Here is a 25,864-nt window from a genome sequence, read left to right as displayed (position 1 = left end):
CCCTGCTGGAGAATCTGCCTCTCCAGGGACTAAAGCGCTACCTCAGACAGGAGATGGAGCGGTTGTGAGAGCATCTTATTAGCCACAACCACGAACACGGTCTTTTTTTGATTGGTAAAGTGCACTTGCTGGTTGTATGTGAGTTGATGCTAAATGCTTTCCGGTTCATGAGGTCACTTAGTGTATCTTGGTTTTTAAACGGACAGCATGATAATCGTAGTCCTCGTAAGGACCAGAAAACGTTACGAGAAGCCTGGATTTCCTTTTTTCTTCCATTGCAAACATCGTTGCTGGAGTGTACTATATAAGTAGTGTGAAGCAGACAAATAGTCGTTTGCTTTCTTTGGGCAGGCGTAAGCTTGTTTCGCTTTTCTCTGAATTATCACAGGTAATGGACGACAACGCATTATGCCTTTATTGTTTGGATAACGAGATTAAAAATAAAAAGAATTATTTTTGGGAAAACCATTGTATTTGAGGTATGCTTCAGTGATTGTGACAGACATGTGTTACTTACTGGTAGTCTATCGTTCCTTCGGCATATCACTTTAGGCCCCACGCTGTAGAAAATTTTGCTGCTACATAAGGGCATAATTTCCCAAATGGTACACAGCTATTTAATTTTTTGCAGGAGTACTCGTAAACATGATCGCGTCTGAGGGATAACTCGTCATGCCAGTACGGTACTCAATGGTGCAAGCCAATGTGGTCTCTAAATGTGTCTTCTCAGGCAAAACCGGCACGGCGCCAAGTCATTCCACATTTCTTTCGGCTGTAATTGTGGGAACGCAGGCCGGATGCTCTGATCATCGCAAGAAAAATATACAACACAAGTATCGGAATTCAAGTTACCAAGAGCTCCTATGCATCACCGTCATCCCCACCCGGCCTTTGTTTTACACTGACGAACACATAAGCGACCCAAAAAAAAGGGCAACGGGAGTAGCTAAATGGCGCCTAAGCCATCAAATCATGTCGGACTCCTTCTACATGCCAAAACTATCGGTATGCCTTCGTGCGTATGAACACACAGGCTTGTGTGTGCTTGCGTGCATACCATACGTGATAATTGCGAGAAAAAAAATTTCACACCACGCTACTCTACCTCCTTTGGCTCCTTGTACGGCGAGTAACTCTTCACACGCCCTACAGCACACTCTGCCAACGCTTTCGTTAGTTCATTCGTAGAATTACATAAGTATTTAATTGTCCTATTGCTTAAGTAAGCGAACACTGCATAGAATTTGGTGCCCTATCGATTAAACCGGAAACCGTCGAGGAGGATGTGCTCCTTGTCCAAACGGTCGAGCTTGTACACCCTGGAGCAGTGTATTCGATGACCTGTCTAGGTGCATGCGTAGCCACAATCTCTATCCCATTCTCATGGACCGCATATACGCTGAGAACAACCACTTTAGTGCGGAGGTGCGGAGGTGCTGGGCGAAATAAGGCACCCGGCGAAGTTCTTCCGGATCGCCAAGAAAAATGGCCCGGGGTGAAGTGGTGAAGTAAGCATGCCACTCATCATTTGTTACGGGACGGTAGCGCGTCAGCATCATTGTTTTTGGCACTTTGGCATCTATAAGGCATTCATGCGCAAGGTTGCCGATGCGGCATCTGTTGTAAATTGCTGCTGGACTTTGCTGCTTGGTTTATTGGATTCTGCTTGTTGGATTGGGGGCAGAAACGAGAACCGGATATCTTGGGCCGGGCCGTACGAGAACTGAAGAAATGATGAAAAATCTCTCTTTTTTTTTCGCGCTTTCCCTATAGTGGGAATTATTGGCGATCCGATTACTCTTCAGGGAAAAGAAATTAAAAATAGCGAGGCATTCAAGAACCATAAGCCTCGAAAGGAAGCTGGTCCAAACTATGCTACGGGCTCCCCAGATATATATATATATATATATATGTGTGTGTGTATGTACATGCATGTGTCTATGCTATGTAGATGTGTGTAGTTTGTAATGGGGTGTCCTTGTAGATCGTGCGGCAAAAGTCGAGCTTGAGACTATGAAAGTTATATCGGCGGCAGCAGTTTCTTTAGCAGTCTTGAATACTCTAGCACTGGGAAGCATACTTCCCAGGGAGAAGTATGTCAAGATTCCCTTCGTGAAAAACCAGGACGGCGCAGGTAACGTTCTGGGCAAGAGGTCCAATGGGCACGAAAAATTCGTGTTGGCCAATGAGCAGAGCTTCTATTCTGTTGAGCTAGCCATTGGTACGCCCTCACAAAGCCTTACCGTTCTGCTGGACACGGGTTCAGCAGACCTGTGGGTTCCCAGCAAGGGGAACCCGTACTGCGGCTCCGTGATGGACTGCGACCAGTACGGTGTGTTCGACAAGACCAAGTCGTCCACTTTCAAAGCCAACAAGTCTTCGCCCTTCTACGCCGCCTACGGCGACGGGACCTTTGCACAAGGTGCGTTTGGCCAAGACAGACTCAAGTATAATGGTCTGGACCTCAGCGGGCTGTCGTTTGCCGTGGCGAACGAATCTAACTCGACCTTTGGAGTGCTCGGAATCGGCCTGCCCGCTCTGGAAGTCACCTATTCTGGCAAAGTCGCTGTGGTAGACAAGAAGAGCTACGAGTACGACAACTTCCCGCTGTTTTTGAAGCGTTCCGGGGCCATCGATGCCACTGCATACTCGCTTTTCCTGAATGACGAGTCGCAGTCCTCCGGCAGCATCTTGTTCGGCGCTGTCGACCACAGCAAGTACGAGGGCCGACTGTACACGGTCCCGCTGGTTAACCTGTACAGGTCGCAGGGCTACCAGCACCCAGTGGCGTTCGACGTCACTCTTCATGGTATTGGACTACAAACGGACAGGCACAACACCACGTTGACTGCCACCAAGATCCCAGCTCTGCTCGATTCAGGTACGACGCTGACGTATCTCCCCTCGCAGGCGGTGGCCTTGCTAGCGAAAAGCTTGAATGCCACGTATTCCAAGGCACTGGGCTACTACGAGTACGCGTGTCCCTCAAGCGACAATGACACCAGCGTGGCGTTTGACTTTGGTGGGTTCCACATCAACGCCCCCGTATCGGACTTCACCATGCAGACCAGTGTGGGCGGTACATGCGTCTTGGCGGTCATCCCACAAGCGGGCAACGCAACGGCCATTCTTGGCGACTCGTTCTTGAGAAACGCCTACGTGGTCTACGACTTGGACAACTACGAAGTGTCACTGGCACAGGCCAAGTACGGCACGGGCGCGGAGGACATCGAAGCCATCAAGTCCACCGTCCCAAGCGCTACAAGAGCCCCCGGCTACAACAGCACTTGGTCCAACTACGCCTCAGTCACGTCGGGCGGTAACATCTTCACCACCGCCTCCAAGAATAAGAATACGACCATGAACACCACCTCCAGCGCAAAGCCGACCCACAGAAACAAGAGAGCCCTTCAAGACGTCGCTGCCAACTCGGCTACCAGTGCGCGGTCTGCGCTGGCTCTGCCGCTTCTTGCATTCTTACTCATCCTTACTGTTATTTCCTCATAGAACAGTACGCAATATATAGACATATTCTTCCCTCGGCACGATTTCAAGACGAGTGTATACGTAAAATAAATTCATTCTAAAATAGCACGTTTTGACGCGTCAGATAGATCGCCTTACCTTACGTGACGTGCCGCCAAGACACCCTCCCGTGGCACTGCCTCCCTCCTCCTCCTCCTCTTCATCCGCTGGACATAGGGGCTTTTCGCTCCTTTTATACTGCGCCATGAGTAATTTTGGTTTCGTTGATGTGTCCGAAAAAAAATTAAGGTTTTTTTCCAGAATATCTTGCACTTTCAAATAGAAGAAACAGGGAAAACCGAATACTTAAGAAAAGGGTGTTGAATAGGATTTACTTTTTTTTCTTCTCTTTACGTTCGCACCTGCTTCTGCAATTGGATGGATATTGAGTGAAGAACGCTGTTGGCTTTTTTGTATATACACATATCGTTTAAAAAGACAAATTGCACACCAAGCCACTAATATAACGCACTACATATGAAGTTGACAACTGTAAGATCTGCGGTACTTTCGTCACTTTTCGCATTGCAGACGCTGGCCAAGATAATACCGGCAGCAAGCAAGCGCGACGACGACTCGAACTCCAAGTTCGTCAAGCTGCCCTTTCACAAGCTCTACGGGGACACGAGAGATGATGTTGGTACGGATAAAAAACCAGAGGTGCGTCTTCTTAAAAGGGCAGACGGTTACGAGGAGATCATAATCACCAACCAGCAAAGTTTTTATTCGGTGGACTTGGAAGTAGGCACCCCCCCACAGAATGTCACCGTGCTGGTGGACACGGGCTCGTCCGATCTGTGGATTATGGGTTCCAACAATCCATACTGTTCCTCTGGCAGCATGAGCAGCAGTCGCAGGCGTGTCATTAACAAACGTGATGATTCGTCGAGCAGCGGAGCTTTGGTTAACGACATAAATCCATTTGGCTGGCTGACAGGAACGGGTAGTGCCATTGGCCCGACAGCCACGGGTTCAGGCGGAGGTTCAGGGACCGCAACCCAATCCGTGCCTGCCTCGGAAGCTACCATGAACTGTCAGGAATTCGGGACTTTCACCACTTCAGACTCTTCGACTTTCAGATCCAACAACACTTACTTCAGTATCAGCTACGGTGACGGCACTTTCGCCTCTGGGACCTTTGGTACGGATATTTTGGATTTGAGTGATTTGAATGTCACTGGGTTGTCGTTTGCCGTTGCGAACGAGACGAATTCGACCATGGGCGTGCTAGGCATTGGTTTGCCTGAGTTGGAAGTCACTTATTCCGGCTCCACTGCATCTAGTAGCAGGAGACCTTATACATACGACAATTTCCCCATGGTATTGAAAAATTCAGGTGCTATCAAGACCAACGCTTATTCTTTGTACTTGAACGATTCGGACGCTAAACATGGCACCATTCTGTTCGGTGCCGTGGATCATAGTAAATATGCCGGTACTTTGTACACTGTCCCCATTGTAAACACTTTGAGTGCAAGTGGGTTCAGCTCCCCCATTCAATTTGATGTTACCATCAATGGTATCGGCATCAGCTATCCTGACAATAGTCAGAAAACTTTGACTACAACCCAAATACCAGCCTTATTGGATTCCGGTACTACTTTGACTTACTTACCTCAGGCTGTGGTAGCTATGATCGCTGATGAGCTGGATGCGCAATACTCTTCCAGACTAGGGTATTACGTACTGGATTGCCCATCCAACAGCAATAGTACCCAAATCGTATTCGATTTTGGTGGTTTTCACATCAACGCATCGCTCTCCAGTTTTATTTTGAATGCAGGAAACATCTGTCTTCTAGGCATCATCGCAACAGATGACACCACCATCTTGGGTGATTCGTTTTTGACCAACGCATACGTCGTTTATGATTTAGACAATTTGGAGATCTCGATGGCACAAGCTCAATACAACATCACTAATGAAAACATCGAGGTTATTACGTCCTCTATTCCAAGTGCCATCAAAGCACCGGGTTATACAAGCACTTGGTCCACAAGTGCATCTATTGTTACCGGTGGTAACATATTTACAGTGGATAGTTCGCAAACCGCCTCATTTAGCGGTAATGTGACATCGGCTACCGCGTCAGCCACTTCTACAACAAGCAAAAGTAGGAATGTTGGTGATCGTATGGCGCCATCTTTGCCATTCACATTAATCACTCTTCTTTTTGCATTCATTTGAAAATCGCTGCAAAGTTTAGACATTTACGTTTTCATACCCAAGTTGAGGTTTCTGGGGGTGGATTATCGTTCTCATTCAAACGATTCAGCTTAATTTTTCTTTCATTTATTTCGCTGTTACATTGACGGTTTTCATTTTAATTTCACGATATTTTTTTATTTTATTCATTGAAGTAGGTCATTACTTACATATTTGTTTCTTTTTAGTATATTTAGTTGAGATATCGCTTATCAGTAGGAGGTTTACTACTCCAATAATTTCTTTGGCATCTAAAATAATCATTCATATTAAGGTATAAAATTCATATATGTATATATTTCTTCATAAACTGGCCCGTTACTGACTAGTATCTCAGTTTCCCTTGGCTTTCCCAAGTTGCGAGTTTCTCCCTTCTCAAGTGATACTGTGTTCGTGTGTCTAGATAAGTTTTAATGAATTCGTCCAAGTCATCTGCCGACTCGACAGTTCTCACGGAGGCTTCTAGTTGCGAACTTTCTTCGCCGAGTTTTTTGGTATTTTGCTCCAGCTTATTTCTCATTGCTATATCTCCATATTTTTCTGTGAATTCGGAATGATAATCCTGCCAACTTGCGACATATTTGGATTCTAGGATTCTGCAGTTTTCTAATTGAGCTTGTACCTCATTTCTTTGTTCGTGCAAATCTTCAAATTCCTCTTCCAATTGTCTAAATTGGTCTCTAAATGCATTAATTTTCTCGACGATTTCAGTCAGGGGATTGAATCTCGTCACGTAGAGCTCCAATTGATGTCTGTGAATTTGAATTAGGTCGATTATCTCTTTTGATGAAAGAAGGTGAATCGCCTCAGGTAGGGGGATACTATCATTTCTTTTATCATTTCTCTCATTATCTTTCTCTTGTATACTCAAAGTTGGCAATACATCCATGTTGGGTTTGAGACACTTGTTTCAGCCCGCTAATTTGCTCACTCTATGATTTTAAGTTTGTCTTCACTTTTACATTTCCCTTCTTTTTGGAACGCTTATTAGAGAAAAATGGTCTCGTATCAAGGTGAGAACGCAAGCAAAAGAAGCCAAAAATAAGAACGTATAATATCTTCACACGCACAAGTACAGTTGAAAAATGAATGGACTGAGAATTGTAGCAAAAGCCCAGCCAGCTCGTCAAACAATCATATTTTTACATGGATTAGGCGATACTGGTTCAGGGTGGGGATTTTTAGCTCAGTATTTACAACAGCGAGACCCTGCCGCTTTCCAGCACACTAACTTTGTGTTCCCTAATGCTCCGGAAATCCGTGTAACAGCAAACGGCGGTGCATTGATGCCTGCTTGGTTTGACATCTTAGAATGGGACTCCAACTTTTCCAAAGTCGACAGCGATGGTTTTATGACTTCTTTAGATGCCATTGAAAAGACAGTTAAACAGGAAATTGACAAGGGGATTAAACCAGAACATATTATTATTGGGGGGTTCTCTCAAGGAGCCGCATTAGCCTTGGCAACATCTGTGACCTTACCATGGAAGATTGGCGGCATTGTGGCTCTTTCGGGATTCTGTTCCGTTCCAGGTATCCTAAAACAACACAAAAATAGTCTCAATGTAAGAACACCGGTTTTCCATGGACATGGTGACATGGATCCCGTGGTTCCCATATCTCTAGGTTTGAAGGCCAAACAGTTCTACCAAGATAGCTGTGGCATACAGGACTATGAATTCAAGGTATATAACGGTATGACTCATTCCACAGTCCCTGAAGAACTGGAGGATTTGACAGCTTTCATCAAGAAGTGTCTATCTTCATAGCCCTTTTTTGTTCACTTTTATTATCATGATTATCTGCTATTATACCTTTCATAAATGTTATATATGCCTCCGTAGGACGCGATAGAAATTTACAGACCTCTTTGCCAAATTAATGGGACGATGAGATTATCGATCATGAAACTCAATATTTAATTCAAATCGAATAGCCTTGAGCCAAACTGCAGTGATATTGCCTGGATGGACTCTTTGGAACCAGCACCTGTTAACCCACATATCTCTGCGGAGCAGATCCTGCGGGATGTGTACAAGAAGGGCCAAAAGGCCAGAGGATCAACTAATATTGATATACTGGATTTAGAAGAGCTTCGAGAACATCAACGTAGAAAGAGAACAGAATATGAGGGCTACTTGAAGAGAAATAGACTGGACATGGGTCAATGGATTCGTTACGCCCAATTCGAGATCGAACAGCAGGATATGAGGCGTGCAAGATCCATCTTTGAAAGAGCTTTATTAGTAGATAATTCATTTATTCCTCTCTGGATACGTTACATTGATGCTGAATTGAAAGCAAAATTCATTAATCACGCCAGAAATCTGCTAAATAGGGCCATTGGTACGCTGCCGAGAGTTGACAAGTTATGGTACAAGTATCTCATAGTTGAAGAGTCGCTGAACAATATTGAAATCGTACGATCATTGTACACAAAATGGTGCTCCTTGGAGCCAGGCGTCAATGCATGGAATTCCTTTGTTGATTTTGAAGTGAGACAGAAAAACTGGGGCAGCGTAAGAGAGATTTATTCTAAATATGTCATGGTTCATCCTCAAGTGAAAACGTGGCTGAATTGGGCCAAATTTGAAATTAGACACGGCAATGCTGAATTTACGAGAAAAGTATACTCTTTAGCGCTAGACACAGTGGTGAACCTTCAAAATTTACATATTTGGTCGGACGTCGAGATTGCGAAAGTGGTAAATTCATTCGCCCATTGGGAAGCTACGCAACAAGAATATGAAAGATCCGCTGCCCTTTACCGGATTGCCATAGAAAGATGGTCTTCAAATCAATTACTTAAGAATGGATTGTTGGATTTTGAGAAACAATTTGGTAACGTAAGCTCTATAGAAGAAACTATCAGCTATAAGAGAAAAATGGACTATGAAACATTGCTGAGTCGTGACGCGTATGATTATGACACTTGGTGGTTGTATTTAGATCTCATTTTAGAAAGCTTTCCCGATCAAATATTGCAGTGTTTTGAAAAAGCTATTATGAACGGCCGACCAAAAGAACTATCAAAAACTTTCCATTGGAGAAGATACATCTATTTATGGATCAGATATATATGTTATGTGGAGTTTGAATTGGAAGATCCGTTGCTGGAAGATGAAATTTTTCAAAGATTAATAAATGATATTGTCCCACATGAGCATTTCACTTTTTCAAAAATATGGATAATGTATTCAAAATTTTTGATACGACAGGATAACATTCCGAAGGCAAGAAAGATCTTGGGTAGAGCCATTGGTTTATGCCCCAAGGCAAAAACTTTCAAAAGCTACATTGAATTAGAAGTGAAATTGAAAGAATTTGATCGCGTTAGAAAAATATATGAAAAATTCATTGAATTCCGGCCCTCTGATATGCAAATTTGGTTACAATATGCAGAATTAGAAGAAAACTTAGGAGACGAAGAAAGAGTGAGAGGCATATACACGATTGCGTTGGATGAAAATTCTCAATTCCTGACCAGGGAGGCCAAAGTTCAATTGCTTCAAAGATATATAACATTTGAGACGGAATCACAGGAATTTGAGAAGGCAAGGAAGCTTTATAGAAATTACTTGGAACTTAATGAATATTCTGTGCAAAGCTGGATCGAGTTTGCCATGTATCAAAGTTCAACTCCAACGGATCAACAACTATCAAATTTGGCGAAGTTACAAAGTGAAAATGTAGATGAAGATATTGAATTCGAAATTACCGATGAGAATAAAGTGGAAGCAAGAAAAGTTTTTGAAGAAGCTGTTTTATTCTACAAAGATAAGGATGATAAACAAGCGCGATTGTTTATCTTAGAAGCATTGAACGACTATGAAGAAGGTTACGGTACCGAAGTGGATCAAGAAATTGTTAAAAAGAGATTCCCCAAAATAGTCAAAAGGACAAAGCTACAGAATGGCATAGAAGAGGAGTTTGAAGATTACATATTCCCCGACGATATCGACGATGATAAGCCGAAACCATCAAAGTTCTTGGAATTAGCAAGAAAGTGGAAACAGGAACAGACCCTTTGAGCAAAAGTGTGTTCAACCATGAGATGTTGTTTTCGGTCCTGTTTTTCACATTGTAAAAACTAGACAGTGGAAAAAATACGCAAGTAAGTAAATTAAATATCAAACGCTCATAATAATAACTAGGGAGGCAAAAAAATCGGTAAAAGTGCGCAAAAATAGAGAGTACATACCTTGAATGTAAATAGAAAATGCAGTAAGTCTATAATGAGGAATTATTATAGTCCTGGGGGGCCTTGAAGTCCTGGAGGTTTCGTTTTGTTAAGGTCATTGTTCGTAGTATTAGAAAATCCTGGTGGACCGTTTAGTCCAGGAGGAGGTATGATTGGAGATTGTACTGTGCTCATACCAGGGGGAGGGGGTAGGGCAAACTTGGTTTGCACCGAATCTGGCGGGTTTTGCAGTGCTGGAGGAGCCATTCCTGGAACACCGGTGCTGAAATTACTTTGAGTTAGACCAGGAGGCGGCGTAGGCGTCACTTTTTGCGCTTGCCTTGGAACGTCTGACGCAGGTGGCGACGGTGTTGGTACATAACGTGATGAAGGTTGAAATCTTTGAGTGGCATCTACCGAATTATCAAAACGAGATCTTTTTGGCGCTTGAACTGGGTAGGTACTATTATTATAGTTGACGTTGTTGCTCTGTATTGGCGCGCTATTACTGACCGAAGCGTTTCTGTCAAAACGGCTCATTCTTTGAGATGATGATATGCAATCTCTACTGAAATGTCCTGTTTGTCCACATATTTTGCATACGATGCCTTGTATATTTGGGACTTTTCTATTTGGGCAATCATACCTTTTATGATCTTTCAAGCCACAAATTGGACAAGGCCTGTTATCTTCTCTCAAAGTACCATTAAGTTCTGCTAATTCTCTCAGTTGACCTCGTTTCAAATCATTTTGACCTTCGGGAGATGTCACTGCTTTTATAACAATGTTTTGGCATACCTTTATGCCTTTTTGAATCTTATCTTCTGAGTCTGCGATAATCAAACAGTGCAATGGATCCTCGAAATTCATAGCACCTGGAGGTAGGTCACTTGCGTTTTTACCTTCTTTAACCGAACCTCTACCTCTAATTGCGATTTTACAGTTAGAATCCTCCTGTAATTTCCTCAAAGTACGCCCACGAGGGCCTAACAACAAGCCAACAAAATTAACATCTGGATATTGATCTACGGGGATATAATACTTATCCTGAAATTTTGTTGGCCTTCTGTAATCATCTGGAGGGACGAAGTAAGGGATAGCCTTTACTGCGATTTCAACTAACTTAATACGTTCATCCTCTAATTTCTTTCTATATCTCTCTTCACGAGTATTCGTTCTCTTGCCCTGGGCATCATAAACTGGCGGAGGAGAAGGCGATCTGTTTTTTCTTGAGGGAGGAGTAAAATCATTCGTACGGAGCTTGATGGTAATTTCCTGAATTCTGAACATGACCTGGTATGAATAAATCTGTTCTCTAGTGAGAGCTCCACTAATTTTTGATGGAAGAGAATTGAATCGATGCACATCACTTTCCACTGCATTTTTTCTCCATAACGATAAGTTGACGTCTGGGGGAACCTCAAATTTTTCTTCTGTCATCCTAATCTCCTTGCTGATTTCAAAGAGACTGAGGTTAATCTACAACTCAGCTAAAATTATTCTTTATACTTCACGTGGAATTGCAGTCATAGTAAATTAGGGCAAAATTCAAATATTGAAACTTTTTGGAAATTTTGAATTCAACGGGGAAAAGAAAGAGAGAAAAAATACAATGTCGTTAATAGTGAGTATAGAACGTTTTATACAGATAATAGCAGTGTAAGATACATAGTAAATACAAAATATATAGCTTTGGGTTGTTCATATACCCAAGACTGATGCAGTACATATGTTAATGCTAAATTTTTGCTAGCATATCTGTAACTAACTTCTTAACAGTATCAAAAAGTTCAGATGGCGTACCATCGATAATGGTTTCTGCATCATTAATCTTACGTACCGCAACTTTTCCATCTATGACCAGTGTACCTTCACCTTTAAATTCTGCTATGTAGTTTTTGTCTGTTAGCTGTTTCTTCAGCTGTACTAACCTAACGTCACCAATAGATAACGCGCCTGTCTTATGAATTCTCGATGAACCTTTTAATGGCTTCAAAACTAGTTTATTTCTAGAAGCCGTTCTTTGGTGATTGTTAACTTGTGGAAGGCTCTCCTTAACTAGTCTGCCAACAACTGTGGCCACCGTGTAACTATCACTAATGCGCTGCCACTTTAGAAGATTGTCAAGCTCAGAATCTATGGAGATTTCGAGAGCCTTTATGGTTGTGTTAAATTCTACTATTTTATTCAATGGCATGTTGACCACTTCGATATTTTTGTTGGTGAGTTTAGCCATTACTTCTTCATTTTGTACTTGTTTAGGTGCTGAAAGCACCATTTTTCTGGATCTTAGTGACGGCCATATAATGGATGCAGATCTTTGATCAACTAAACTTTGCAAATTTAAGACCACTACGGAACATTTCAATTGAATATTTGCCGTCGAAATCGTTCTTTTAGAAAGAGTTTTTTCTATCTTTAGATAGTCTAAATTATCAAAGTTTTCGGACCCTTCTGCAGCAGTAAATCCTGAATAACGAGAAGTACGAGAAGTGCGATGTTTTCTCTTTTTGCTTACTGGATCCCCTACATTATAACCGTCTTCGTCCTCGTTTTTGTCTTCTTCTTCGCCTACAGAGTTCGCGCTTCTGCTATCATCCTTGATTGGCCTCTTCCTGCTATTTTGATTAATATTGTCTACATCATCGGGTATAAACATCGTGAAATCTACAACGGATCCGTAATCATCCTTCTTAACCTTGATTGGATTGAACGGAAACATTTTATGCTTTAAAGTTGCACTTGGTTGTATTATGATATCCACAGGAACTTCGATGTTTTTCTTCATCGATGATTTTTCGGAATTATCCTTAAGTAAGCTTAGTAAATTATCATTCTCTTCCTCTTCTTCATCTTCGTCTTCTCCTATGATATTATCAGTGACTGATTCGTCATTAATATTGTCTGCTAATATGTCTTGACCGTTTATCGACCTATCCGCCTTGGTATCATCTATGATTGCGCCGCCATTGGCCAGCTTTTTAGATTCCCTTTGCACTAGTAAAATTCTCTTATTTCTGTTTTGCTTTTTTTCTTTTAATTGTACTTTAAACGCCTCTAATTCTTCTTTCTTCAAAGGTTCTTCCTTTATAGTGTCTATTGATATGTAGTTATCGCAAATGAACGGTTTACCTTCCTTAAATGAAGACTTCCGATTGCTTTCCTTTTGCTTTAAAAGTTCTAATATTTTGTCCAAAGATGATGCAGATTCAAAGTTTGGTTTAGTCAATATCAAGGTTGTTTTTTCAGAATTACCCACTTTAGTCAAAACTTCGTTAATCAAGGCCTCCACCTCTGACACGAAGCAAATCTTGGTACCAGCGTATTTATTCAATTCATTCGGTGATATTATTTTGATTCGTGATCCAATTTCAAACGGTGAGGTATTATTTCTATTTTCCCATGTTTTAAGCAACGATGGAGATAGCCATTCAAGCATGGATTTAGCATATGTTAAAGTTCTCCCTCTCGCATATGACACGATAAGTACAGGCACCTGTGTATGTGCATTAATCTTCGTGCTTTCAAATAATAACTCATGGACCTGCGTGAATAAGTCCAGAAACTTCCCACTCATATCTACCGGTATTATAACAGACCCATCTGAACTTAAACCTCTCTTTAATGTGTCTTTAAAACTTTTCGACCGTTTTTTGAAAGGTTGAGAGGAACCAAACTTGTCCAAGGTAGTAATTATTGCAGAAGGTCTCATCAAAGTTGACAAAGGTTTCCCGGCGGAATCCAATATGGAAGCAGCATTTAGTATATTATCTCTGGTGTGGTTCCATCTCTTGGCATAGATCAATTTTTCAGAATATGTGCTGATGCACCAAATAGAACCACCTGGGCACACACCAGCATTGTATGCTAATAAAGTCAGCCCATCGTATCTTGATCGCAGATCTACCAATTGCGAGTATTTCAAAGGAACTATATGGTCAAAAGATTTATCGATATCCTCAAGATCAAGTTTATTTGTGTCATATGGACCTATGACACCCGCTGATGCATATGAATCTATGGTGGAAACCCTTCCCAGATTGATAACAGGAAGAGTAGCGTAAACCTGTATTCTCGATATGAAGTGAGAGACAAAATTATAGTACAACAGAGAGTGAGCACCTAAACATTCAGTCGTCGGCTGCGATAATATTATTACATCGACTTCGGGTATCACCTTTTCCCAGTATTTGATACATTGCTCATACGATACTTTAGATGGATTCCAGCCAGGATCGATTAACAGAGTCACGTTATCAAATTGCACCACTGAACCAACAGTAGTTCCGGACCCATCATCGCAACAGCTGAATTTGTACGTCATATATATTCGTTCCCCCTTAACGTCCTTCCTTTATTTCCTACTCTGTACAGTAACCTTAATTAGCGAAACATTTGTTCAACTGATGTCAAAATTGTAGATTGTCTAAGAAAAGCGGGAAAAGTTTCCGAAAAGTGAAAACTACTTTTTTTTCTGTGATATATTACAATAGCATCAAAATAATAGCATACCCACATCATCCCATCTTTTCTGTCCGAAACATTGACAATTATTTTGTAGTTAATTAACTATTGAAATGGCGGTCATTCTGTTCAAATTTGAGCTTGAAGAATCGCACTGCCCAAAATGGCGTGAATCAGAAAAACTTCAAAATGCATGCATTTATAACCGAGCCAATCCGCTCGTTGCTGCGTCCTTTTCAGTATTCCAGGTCTCTAGTGGATACTAACTCGTCAATCGGTAAGTTGAGTCTCCGTTTACTCTTTAAACTTATGAGAAGACAAAGTTGTTCGAGTGTTGTATATCCCAGAATAGCCGCTGATATGCTGCTTTTTGAACGGGTAATAGTATTCAAAACGGGTAACTGAAAAGTTCATGCAAACCAAAAAGAGCTTCAATAACGAATCTTGCATAAGAATGTACAGCTCGATGAAGCTTTGTCACTGCTCTTCACGAAATTTCTTTTTCAGAACAACGTTTGGCCTCTCGAAGAGATCCAAGTAGAAAGACCATAGCAAATTAATATATACATTCGTGCATTATCGTAACCTCATCGTCGCAAGTAATGGATGAACAAGAAGAAGCAGTCATTTTTGGTGTCTGCCTCGTAGATTTTCATCATAAAAGAGGTCCTGAAATAGAATATTGGTGTGGGCTACCCGAGGATACCCAAAGTGCGGTTCTATGGCCAAATTTACCCTTTCAAGCCCTTCCTGATGGCTCACATTCTTTTGAAGAGACATTTACTTATTTCACACTGCTATATGATGAAAAGAGACAAATGAGTCCCCCAAATGGGGCCACTAACTTGAGCGATGATAGCATCAATGACAGTACGACTTTATTTGCCATATCCTGCTCGAGACAGATAAAGAGCGATGAATTGGTCACTAGAGATAAAGACGTAACCCGATCTACTGTGCAGAAAGCAATCGTAGTTATCTCGAGGCAACCAATTTTCGGCCAAATCAAGGACAAACTTAGTATAGTGACTAATGCTTTTTTTTTGCAACATGATTTTGGTGATAGGAAGATCATTCAGTCTTTATATGAGAACCTGAAGTCCATTTATACGCCCACATCGTTGGGCAAAAACGCTGAGAATCGTCTGTATGTCGGGTTGTGTTTGAGGAAAATACTGCACGACTTCAAAAAAAATGTTTTGGTCTTGCTGAAGGCGATCATGCTTGAAAGAAAAATTGTAGTTTACGGTAATGATGTGGAAGCTTTGTGTAATCTACAGTTTGCTCTGATTAGCCTAATTCCGGACTTAATGTCAAATTTGCAAAATTCTGGAAGTCCTCAACTGTTCCAGGATGTTTCGCAAATAAAGGTGGTAGACTCGTTCAAATCAAGCAATCGAGAATCAGTGTTGAGGTTCTTAGGTTTCCCTTTGCCGATTTTCGAGAAAGGTGGTCTCTTCTCACCTTATACACCATTGCAACAGATGAATGACATTAAATCAGAATGTACTTTGTTTTTTATGATAGGAAGTTCCAACACGTTGCTCGCTGAACAAAAGGAGGAGTTGTGCCATATATTTGTCAATACAGACAATTCCACTGTCGAAATTCTGGACAAGGCTTTAAACCCCGCTCTTCAATTATCAGGTCATGATAAAAAGTGGATTGAATCTATATCTGGGATTGTATCAGACACGTGGAATGAAAATGATGATGAAACGCCTAAAAACTCTCAGTTTGAAGGAAGTGAAGATTTCATTAGATGGCAATTCGAAGATTATCTAACAGGGTTACTTTCCAGTGTAAAACTAAGTGATTATTTGGAGCTACATAAAGAGAACGAGCAAGCTCTGAAGACTATACCCGAAGACATGCTGAATTCTAATCCCTTACATTTGTTTAATTTACATTGGGTTCAAAGTTGGAAAGAAACCCAAAATTTTCAAATATTTAATTCAAGAACGGATGATAGACTATTCGACTTGTTTCCTCCAAAGCATATATATAATGGTGCCGACACATTATCTTTATTACAGCAACGATTCTTAGCCACATTTCACAATTTGAAAAGAAGTGCCAGCAATACCTCAAGTAATAAAAATGGACATCAGAGTGAAGAGGATGCTAAAGACCAGGAAAGTGTCAAATCAAAGGGGTCCGTTTCTCAAACTCCTATATATTCTGACAAAAGTATAGAAAAATCAGGAACTAATCTATGGAATTCATGGAAGGAATATTTCAACAAATCGAAGAATGCCACTAATGATGATGTTACAGAATCCACGGAAGATCTCAAAAATAGAAATAAAACAGGAAATGCTATACAGAAAGCCATGATGGGTTTGGGATTACATTATGAGCCTAAAGGGGTAACTAACGCAGAGAAAGGGGAGGATGATCAAGAAGAAGAGAAAAATAGTGATTCGAGTGGAAGTGACGGCGATACTGATAATGATGAAAATAGCCAAGACACCAGTGACAATCATACTGATGTCACGGAGGCTAATACTGAAGATGAAGAGGCCGGTGAAGCCAGTTCAGAGGATGAAGGGGGAAGTTCTGGTGAAGATGAAAACGTTGCAGATAAGCATACTGAAGATGGTCATGGATATTCTGAAGATGATGGAGCGTATGATAATGAACACGATAAACAAAAACGCGAGAAAATCGTTAAAGAGAGAAATACAAGCAATTACATTAATGGGGAAGCTGGTGTGGATGAGGCTGATATGGTGAATAGAGCACAGAATGAAGAAAAGTGATGATGCCCAAATTAGGCTCATAGCAGTAGTTTTAAATATCAAGTTGACAAAAAAAAAGAAGAAGATACAGATTCTTTTTTAAACTGACAAAGTTAAAGGGAAAAACTATGGACGTCACGATTTTCAATAGATCGGGAAAATGTTTGAGTTACAATTAATCAAGAGTTCAAAGACCAGTCTCAGGGGGCAACTATAAGGTTCAGACATAGATAGTAGAAGTTTCAAGGAGCCAAAGGGCAAACTTTTATGGCATCCACATGCATGTTATCAGATTATGTTCATAGTTCAACTTCGTAATGAGTTTACGATTTTTTGGCTTCTTAGGTATTAATAGTGTAGCGCGTTGTAATATTTACCCAAAGCATTATTATTTCTTCCGTGAAGTATTTTCACAAGTCTCTTAATAGTTTTGAAACCTGTCAGTTAAAACTCAACGAAAATTAGCCAAGAAAATTTGAGTCACTGAACGAAAAAGTTACTCTTTCGTGAAAAAAATCTTCCCCGCCAGGACTTGAACCTGGAATCTTCTGGTTCGTAGCCAGACGCCGTGACCATTGGGCCACGAGGAATAAGATTTATTGGTCATGTGGTGTTGTAGTTTCGTCCCATACCAGGGTAATCTAAGAATCCTGTTGATCCCGCCGAAGTAGCTTGTTGCTAAACTAGCTGTCACGGTAATTCACGGATGTTACTTATTTTTGTTGGAACAAGTAGGCTCATCATTATTCACATAACTAGTCCTTGTTTCAGGATGAAGAATGTTGAAATGACGTTCTATTGATGGGTGCACTTGGAGTCAAAGATCCATTAATTGAACATCAACTTGGAATGTATATATATGATATGAGTCGTTACATTGAATTTATAGTAAATTTCCCAGTTTATTTTTATGTTGAACATACTTAATATGTCCAATCGGCGTGTGTTTTATATACCTCTCTTATATAGTATAAGAAAGAGCTCTTCTTTTATTCTTAATTAATACTACTAATTATCAACAATTTTATATCTAATACATAAGATCTAGTTTATACTTAAAGAGCGGAAGCGCAGAATTTCAGATCTAACTAATTGTTCGGGTATTTATACGTTCGGGATACTACATTGAAGCAATTTTGTGATTTTCCTACTGTACCCATTCTTATATGCTCTATGGGTGTTTCCGTTACGTTTATTATGATGTACTGTACTCTTATTGAGCTATCTCAATCTTGGATACAACAAGTCTCCATTGATTATAGATGTTTTTAATATTACATAGAAATGATGATTCCCTACATCCTAGAGGGTAGCTTCTACCATGTTTTATATATCTGACATCATTGCCTCTATCAAAATGGAATTCCAACAAACACGCCCTCATCGATTTATATAAAGTAACCGGAACAAGCAACTACTATTATCCACACAAATGGCCGTGTGATGCTCAGAGAGTATACTAAAGTATTGTCCAATAAAATCTTGTGCCAATTGTTGGAATTCCATTTTTGGTAAGCTTAATAATATTACGAATATAGAATGTACTAGAAGTTCTTCTCATGGATTTAGGAATCCACGAAAGGGAATCGACAATTTTACATAATTTTATTCTTATTTCTTCCTTCATTTTATACGTCGTTATTCATTGATCCTATTGCATTATCAATCCTTGCACTTCAGCTTCCACTAAATTCGATGACTGTTTTGAATCCTATTTACTGAACTGATAGTTTGCGTCATCTTCTTAACACCGTATATGATAATATTCTAGTTACATGAATGAATGTATCAATTAGCTGTACTGGTAATTGATGGATGATTGATTACTGTCACAACATATTTATATCAGGCAACTTTTTTATTTTTTGTTTTACTGTCCCTATTTTATTTTTTTGTTCTTGCTTATTTTATGTTTTTCCCCATTTTAGCGATGATTCTCCTATAAAAAATCAAAAGTCAAACTCAAGATATAAACAATGCAAAAAGCAAGGAAATCTGAAATAGCAATACGACTGTTGATTACTATGAACACATCACACTTCTTGAGTCTTACTAGGTGTTTATCAAAGAACTGACGTTGGAATCCTCTTTTTCATCAGGTTTGCCATATACAGCAAAGTTTAAGCTACGATTGTAGCAGAAAAAAGATGCTTCTAGTAGCTGATATCCGTCTATTTTGCATTAGAAGTGGTTTTTATTCCTTTTTTTCTGTTTTCTCTATACAACTATATACGTAGATACTTTTATGAGTACTATGAGAAAAGAAACGTCAAAAAAAAAAGTGAAAGAATGAGTGGTTAGGGACATTAGAAAAATTTGTTTACTGTTGGAACTCATTAGCGTACTGAATAGCTTGATTGCCATAGTCCGTAATGGTATCACTTGCGGCGACATGGTCGGCATTCTTATTGCCACCAGTAATGTCTAAGTGATTGTTATCGCTGGCACCAGTATCATCGTGGGAGTGGTTAGACATATGTAACTGAACTTGCGCTTGAGCCTGTGCGGCCGCGGCAGTGGCTGCGGCGACTTGGTCGTCGAATGTGGCGGATATATCGATCTGTCCATCACTGCCACCAATCTTGTGAAAGTCTAGAATTTCTGAGTACATCATAACACGCCAAGTATCGACAGGTAAATCAGCATCATTGAAATGCCAATCAAACTTAGCATCTGCTACTGGCTCATCGGTAGGGTCATGGTAGGGGGCCAAGTAAGGATGAGCCAGGGCATCAGCCGCGGTGACTCTCTTCTTAGGGTCGAAAACTAACATTTTCTCCAAAAGATCCACAGCATCAGGTTCGACTGTCTTGAATCTTTCAGAAAACGAAATTGGATCTCTGTGTGGCAATGAAGTAACAAATTTTAAAGTGTTTTCAGAACAAATGGTATTTATCACGTCCTTTGGTGGAGATCCCAGCAGGTCGGTGATGATAGAGAATTGGTGAACATGATCTTTTCCTGGAAACAGCGGTTTACCTTCAATCATTTCAGCAAAGATGCAACCGGCAGACCAAATGTCAACCTCGACATCATATTTTTGCCATGTTAACATGATCTCAGGGGCCCTATAGTATCTAGTGGAGACATAGCCTGTCATTTGAGGGTCTTGGATTCTTGCCAGACCAAAATCACAAATCTTCAAATCGCAATTCTCATTGATTAGGATGTTGCTTGGTTTCAAATCTCTGTGGATGACGCCGGCGGAATGGACGTATTTCAAACCTCTTAGGATCTGGTACAGGAAGTACTGGACGAATTGCTTTTCCAAGGGTCTTGTCTGTAAGAGTCTATGTAAGTCTGTGCCTTGTAATTCCGTGACAAAATATATATCTTCCAATGGCGAAAGAAATATGTCCTGTAGGCAAATCAAATTTTCGTGTCTTAGGTGTTTTAGTAACTTAAGTTCACGGTACGTTCTCTTAGCCAGCACAGCCGTGGAAAAAGGTTTCATAATTTTCTTAATGGCAACTGGTTGGGCCGTCAAAGTGTCTGTGGCTGAGCAAACCAAACCAAACGCCCCCATCCCTACGGGATTCAGGTCATTGTATCTATTTGTGATTTCGAAAACCGTACCGAATATTTGCGTCCTAATGAATTCCTCGTTCGTTGTCATTATTATGTACACTAATCGTAGTTTTCCTTGGTTTTCCTTGATATTCCTTGTTTTTCCCTATTTTTCTTTTTTTCAGTCTAGTATTTAGCAATATACAAGAAAGACAGAATAAATAAATTTTCTTGTTGAAGATTGGTTACTTTTGCTATTAGTATTGCAATTATTTTTCCTACTATACGAATAAGAAACTAACTACTACTGTTAGCACGAAATAGTATAACAACGTCGACGATAGATAGCATTTACTTTTCGCTGGCTTTTTCTTTTTTTTTCCTTTCTTCCCTTCGAAGATCTTCCCGTCTAATAACGCCGCCGGGCCGGCCAGGGTAATCATTAGACATCGCGCCCATCCTTATGCCCCATGATACTTTTATGCTGAGCTTCCGAGCCGTTTGAGCACTCACTCGAGCCAATTCATTATATGTGTGAACAACGCTTCCAAGCACAGGCGCGTCACTCTAAAAGCCCATCCTTATTTCCCCGCTCTATCCATCAACCGATTGACATTCAAGCGTAAAATGCCACCGTTTATCATCTCAACCCAAAAAGCAAAACAAAAGAAACAGGATAATGCGCTTTGCTGTAGTGAAGGAAGACGACAACTCAAGATACCTGTTCCAATAGTAAAGAACGGCGGTGCGGACCTTTTGGCACAAAAACACATCATTCACTCACCGCTGGAAAAAGAAAGAAAACAGAGCCGAATGCATCACAGCCATACAATAGCGATCTAATTATAGAATATCGCGTCATTAGTTGCCCTGAAAAAATGTCTAGAAATGTCTAGACCCAGCCGCTGAGTCCTGCGTTACCGCCGGATGTAAAATCCTACACGCAAAAAACCTCTTGGGTTGCGCGTTTTCCACCACCCACGACCCGCACAATCAATCCAAAAGGGGCAACACCAGTTCCCAATGCGGGAATTAGCTCCTCACCCCCCTCACCCGCTAACGCTGCGGTGTGCGGACACGCAGCAGTATTTATAGATCCTCGTGTTGGAACCAGCCCGCGCGAGCACCAAATTGGAAAGTCGCAATGGGCCCAGAACCGCTTTCAGTACTGGGCCATTGGCGTCTAGTTTCCGTTTTGAGCGTCCTTCGCCGCGTCTCTCTGTAAAATCCCCGCACAAATCTGAGCAGGCAAAAAAAAAAAACGCCACCAAAAATAAATAAAGCCAATCCTCGAAGGATGAGTAGGAAAGGAAGCCCCTGGTTTTTTCCCGCACGAATATTTTTCAGGAGTGAAAAAATCCGTTTGTTTTGGAATTCCCCATTTCGCGCTCACCTACGCCGGTATCTTTGGAACAACTATCAGCGATAACTCAGCAAAATTTGCATATCCGTGCTGCAATAGTGCGATAGTGGGATTGGGAGTCTTGTTGCATCATAACGGCAGAAAGGAATGAATAAAAATTTTCCGTTCTTTGTTTCCGTTCAAGTATATAAAGTCGGCATGCTTGATTATCTTTTCTTTTCTTCTACTACATTTCTATTTCTCTTTCTACTCTATTCTTCCCTGAAAAACCCAAGAAAATAATCTTCTGTCATTCGCTTAAACAATATATCAAAAATGCAATTCTCTACTGTCGCTTCTATCGCCGCTGTTGCCGCCATTGCCTCTGCCGCTTCCAACGTTACCACTGCTACTGTCAGCGAAGAATCTACCACTTTGGTCACCATCACTTCTTGTGAAGACCACGTCTGTTCTGAAACTGTCTCTCCAGCTTTGGTTTCTACTGCTACCGTCACTGTCAATGACGTTATCACTCAATACACCACCTGGTGTCCATTGACTACTGAAGCCCCAAAGAACGGTACTACTTCTACTGCTGCTCCAGTTAAGCCAACTGAAGGTCCAAAGAACACTACCTCTGCTGCTCCAACCCACTCTGTCACCTCTTACACTGGTGCTGCCGCTAAGGCTTTGCCAGCTGCTGGTGCTTTGTTGGCTGGTGCCGCTGCTTTGTTGTTGTAAATTTAGTTTATTATTTAAACATTTTAGAATTATTTATAAGCTTTTTTAACATTTAACAAATACATAATTGGGATTTAGTAGAAAAAATTTTTGATTTTTTTTTTTCATCATCATCATCTATAGTTCTTTCCTTCTTTCTATTGTGCAAATTAAAGTTCTTTTTGTCGTTTTGTTTCATATTTCTCGGCCTTTCCGTACCTACATTTCAGGGATTTTAAAGGAAAAGCACACACTACTTTGTGCGAATGCGCACGAAAATAGAATGAACGTGGGAATACGTCGCCATAAAAGATACATTTATATTTTAATCGTTTTTCATTTTGCTTTATTTAGTATATAAACATGGTTACATTGTCCAATAAATAGCGTCTACAAATGAGCCAAGACACTTTCGACAGAGGAGACAGTGACTTCAGCACCTGGGTTGGATTCCTTGGCAGCGTAGGTGACAACGCCGTTTTCGACAATCATGGCCCATCTACCACTCCAGTAAACACCATCACCGACAGCCAATTCAAAACCAATAGACTTGGTGAAGGCACAGTTTGGATCGGAAGCGAACTTGATGTGTGTAGTATCCTTGACACCTAAGCTCTTAGCCCAGGCTTGGTTGGCAAATGGGTTGTCAACGGTAACAACAATGACTTGGTCGACCTCCTTTTCCTTGACCAATTCATCCAAATAGCTGATGTAACCTGGGATGTGACTGATAGTACAGGTTGGGGAGAAAGCAGCTGGAGCACCAGTGATGATGACCTTCTTGTTTTCTGAGATCAACTTGGACCATTCAACAGTTTGTGGCATCTTACAAGACTCACTGTCTGCATCTTTTTGGCTGATAGCAATGTATTGAAATTTGTAGTCGCCGGCTGGGAATTGCTTGTTAACTAAGTTGGACATTTTTTATTATATTGTTGATGTTATTGTTGTTGCGGTTTGCTGAACACTTTGTATTTGCTCTGGAAGAAGAGATACACTAAGAAATTCTTTCAAGTGAGAAAATCATGCTCCTTTATATAATGTTTCGTTTGTCCTTTCCCTTGTCATCCGTCCTTAATCTCCCACCCCTTTATTTTCTACTTTAACCTCTCAACAATACGTAAGTCTCGTCCGGAAGGGGTGTGGAAAAAAGAAAAAGAATGGCAGAGAAGAAAATTAAATGATGATAGTCAGCTTCATCACCAAATATTGACCTTTTGGCCAGAGCTCCCCGTATAATTACAAATCAGAAAAAAAATCCGCGCCCAACACCTTAACGGGAGGGAATATTCCACATGTCGGATTAATTTTTCCTCGTCTCACGACCATGTGCCGAAATCTTTCCAACTGACGTCAAGCCGGTTTTTCCGAGTGCCCCGCAAAGGACGCTGATTACTAGGGTTCTTTTCTTGATTACTAATACGCAGTGCAAGGGTAATGGATGGAAAAAGCACATCGGAATTTATATATTCTATCAGCTTCAAGAGCTTGCTATTTGCCAGGGCTGCCACCAGGAGCTGCCAACAAGCTTCACACACACATACACGCGAAATAGATGACGGGTCAAAAGAGCGAGATAGTAGCTTATACAAAGCGGTCGAAAAATACGCCTAATCTTTTGCCTAGTAATGATATCTTTGAGATTAGAATCGGTCAAAAGCTATTTGAGGTTTCGGGCGCTGCGCTGAATTCAGACGGGCCCAATTTTTTCACGCAGTTCTTCACTGTGCACGATAAGAACATTGTTCTTTTTGTTGATAGATCTGAAGAGGTATTCATGATGATCTATAGGCATTTGCAAGGTTATACACCCAACATTAAGGATGAGATACAGTTTTCCACTCTCTTCACGGATGCGCTGTACTTCCAGTTACCAAAACTAACTAAACTCCTCAAAGAGTATGACTACTACTTCATCAACGTCGGTGGTGTCTCTTTTAAGGTACCAAAATCTTTGTTTCATCAGGAAGGCAATCAGCAGAATTACTTCGAAATGATTTCTCGTACATGCTACAAGGAGATTGAACAATGGAAGTTGGATGGAAAGTCTGATTTCCCACCTCCTCAACCATCCTCATTTGTTGCCAGGTCCCCAGAGTTTTTTCAGGATTTGTTATCTCTATTGGGCGGCGCCGAAGTAAAATTATCTGACAAACGAACCGCATCACTCATAAAAGAGAGTCGTTATTACCGACTAAGTAGGTTAGAACAAGAATTAGTAAAGGCAAAGACCATTTATAATCCCTTAACGAATTGTCAAGAAATATGCATAGCTCTCAACAGCGTCTCTAAGACGGGTGTAACCATCGAGGAATTATCGTCACCCTATTCCGATACCCAATCTGTGGCAAGTTGCGTTAATGAAGATGCAGGGTACGCAGGCGCTGCTGCAAATACTAGAACTGAGTCAAGTAGGAGTGATGATGCCGAACCACCCACCAAGAAGGTAAAACAGTCTCTCGACAAGCACGATGGGTACTGGAACATGGTAAAGTATCAAAGACCTTATATCGATACGATTTCCCACGATCTCATTTTCCAACTGCATTCTGACCAGTGCAAAATAATATTCAATAAGAAGGATAAGACAGTCCACGTAGACTTATCGAAGGAGGCAGCAGAACTATTTGAAGACAAGTTTTCAGATGTTTTGTTGAAAACCCCATCTATCAAAATCGATCTATCCGAATATAAAGTCAAACTTCGTGACAGTCAAATGCAAATAGAGTCCCATTTAATCATACCCGCATGCGTCTCTATTTGTGATTTGGTGATTAACGGTACGCAGTGCTGCAATATTTTCTCACTAGTTAACGACTCTAAATGCAAGGAGAGGGTCTTGGATTGCACTAATTTGAAAAATTTGAATTGCACTCATGGTTTGAAACTGCATCTATCGAGATCCATGTGGAAGTTAGGTATAAACAACGGTAGAATTATCCTAATCGCTGTCAAGGCGGAAACTTTTTCGGGGACTAAGGAATATTGCAAGTTAATTGATTTTTTGTAGGGTCATCAGAAAACTCTTTCCCCACTTGCATATATAATTTAAAGATACGTTGAAAAAAAGCTCTTTCATAATAGCATAACTGTAACAATATTCATATTTTGGTAGAGTACATATATACTAAAAATGTCCTTACATTCCAAAAACTGTGGAAATCGATGGTTGGCAATCCT

At 40.8% G+C, this 25,864-nt stretch overlaps 12 protein-coding genes and 1 non-coding gene across 13 annotated transcripts; 7 read left to right on the top strand and 6 right to left on the bottom strand.

The window, feature by feature from the left end:
* Positions 1-2,013: 2,013 nt before the first annotated feature.
* Positions 2,014-3,507, top strand: YPS3 (aspartyl protease; the record flags this gene model as incomplete). Its single annotated transcript, XM_056229750.1, has 1 exon — positions 2,014-3,507. The coding sequence occupies one exon, from the start codon at positions 2,014-2,016 to the stop codon at positions 3,505-3,507; it is 1,494 nt and encodes a 497-aa protein (XP_056083737.1).
* A 495-nt stretch (positions 3,508-4,002) lies between these two features.
* Positions 4,003-5,712, top strand: YPS1 (aspartyl protease; the record flags this gene model as incomplete). Its single annotated transcript, XM_056229749.1, has 1 exon — positions 4,003-5,712. One exon carries the CDS (start codon positions 4,003-4,005, stop codon positions 5,710-5,712), a length of 1,710 nt encoding a protein of 569 aa, XP_056083736.1.
* A 343-nt stretch (positions 5,713-6,055) lies between these two features.
* Positions 6,056-6,619, bottom strand: SRN2 (ESCRT-I subunit protein SRN2; the record flags this gene model as incomplete). The annotated part of the gene is made up of 1 exon (XM_056229747.1): positions 6,056-6,619. One exon carries the CDS (start codon positions 6,617-6,619, stop codon positions 6,056-6,058), a length of 564 nt encoding a protein of 187 aa, XP_056083735.1.
* Positions 6,620-6,815: 196 nt separating this feature from the next.
* Positions 6,816-7,499, top strand: TML25 (palmitoyl-(protein) hydrolase; the record flags this gene model as incomplete). The annotated part of the gene is made up of 1 exon (XM_056229746.1): positions 6,816-7,499. The coding sequence occupies one exon, from the start codon at positions 6,816-6,818 to the stop codon at positions 7,497-7,499; it is 684 nt and encodes a 227-aa protein (XP_056083734.1).
* A 198-nt stretch (positions 7,500-7,697) lies between these two features.
* Positions 7,698-9,761, top strand: CLF1 (Clf1p; the record flags this gene model as incomplete). Its single annotated transcript, XM_056229745.1, has 1 exon — positions 7,698-9,761. The coding sequence occupies one exon, from the start codon at positions 7,698-7,700 to the stop codon at positions 9,759-9,761; it is 2,064 nt and encodes a 687-aa protein (XP_056083733.1).
* Positions 9,762-9,976: 215 nt separating this feature from the next.
* Positions 9,977-11,350, bottom strand: MSL5 (mRNA splicing protein MSL5; the record flags this gene model as incomplete). Its single annotated transcript, XM_056229744.1, has 1 exon — positions 9,977-11,350. One exon carries the CDS (start codon positions 11,348-11,350, stop codon positions 9,977-9,979), a length of 1,374 nt encoding a protein of 457 aa, XP_056083732.1.
* A 298-nt stretch (positions 11,351-11,648) lies between these two features.
* On the bottom strand, positions 11,649-14,234 carry CFT2 (cleavage polyadenylation factor subunit CFT2; the record flags this gene model as incomplete). The annotated part of the gene is made up of 1 exon (XM_056229743.1): positions 11,649-14,234. The coding sequence occupies one exon, from the start codon at positions 14,232-14,234 to the stop codon at positions 11,649-11,651; it is 2,586 nt and encodes an 861-aa protein (XP_056083731.1).
* A 742-nt stretch (positions 14,235-14,976) lies between these two features.
* Positions 14,977-17,136, top strand: AVL9 (Avl9p; the record flags this gene model as incomplete). The annotated part of the gene is made up of 1 exon (XM_056229742.1): positions 14,977-17,136. One exon carries the CDS (start codon positions 14,977-14,979, stop codon positions 17,134-17,136), a length of 2,160 nt encoding a protein of 719 aa, XP_056083730.1.
* Positions 17,137-17,632: 496 nt separating this feature from the next.
* On the bottom strand, positions 17,633-17,705 carry Skdi_12.trna4R. Its single transcript has one exon. It is a non-coding gene; the product is annotated as a tRNA-Arg (tRNA).
* Positions 17,706-19,435: 1,730 nt separating this feature from the next.
* On the bottom strand, positions 19,436-20,731 carry HOG1 (mitogen-activated protein kinase HOG1; the record flags this gene model as incomplete). Its single annotated transcript, XM_056229741.1, has 1 exon — positions 19,436-20,731. One exon carries the CDS (start codon positions 20,729-20,731, stop codon positions 19,436-19,438), a length of 1,296 nt encoding a protein of 431 aa, XP_056083729.1.
* A 1,569-nt stretch (positions 20,732-22,300) lies between these two features.
* On the top strand, positions 22,301-22,705 carry CCW12 (Ccw12p; the record flags this gene model as incomplete). Its single annotated transcript, XM_056229740.1, has 1 exon — positions 22,301-22,705. One exon carries the CDS (start codon positions 22,301-22,303, stop codon positions 22,703-22,705), a length of 405 nt encoding a protein of 134 aa, XP_056083728.1.
* Positions 22,706-23,074: 369 nt separating this feature from the next.
* On the bottom strand, positions 23,075-23,605 carry AHP1 (thioredoxin peroxidase AHP1; the record flags this gene model as incomplete). Its single annotated transcript, XM_056229739.1, has 1 exon — positions 23,075-23,605. One exon carries the CDS (start codon positions 23,603-23,605, stop codon positions 23,075-23,077), a length of 531 nt encoding a protein of 176 aa, XP_056083727.1.
* A 634-nt stretch (positions 23,606-24,239) lies between these two features.
* On the top strand, positions 24,240-25,694 carry SKDI12G1580 (uncharacterized protein; the record flags this gene model as incomplete). The annotated part of the gene is made up of 1 exon (XM_056229738.1): positions 24,240-25,694. One exon carries the CDS (start codon positions 24,240-24,242, stop codon positions 25,692-25,694), a length of 1,455 nt encoding a protein of 484 aa, XP_056083726.1.
* Positions 25,695-25,864: the final 170 nt, after the last annotated feature.

The sequence above is a fragment of the Saccharomyces kudriavzevii genome, assembly GCF_947243775.1.
Source record: "Saccharomyces kudriavzevii IFO 1802 strain IFO1802 genome assembly, chromosome: 12".
NCBI lineage: Eukaryota > Fungi > Ascomycota > Saccharomycetes > Saccharomycetales > Saccharomycetaceae > Saccharomyces > Saccharomyces kudriavzevii.
This window is presented reverse-complemented; position numbering and strand designations above follow the sequence as displayed.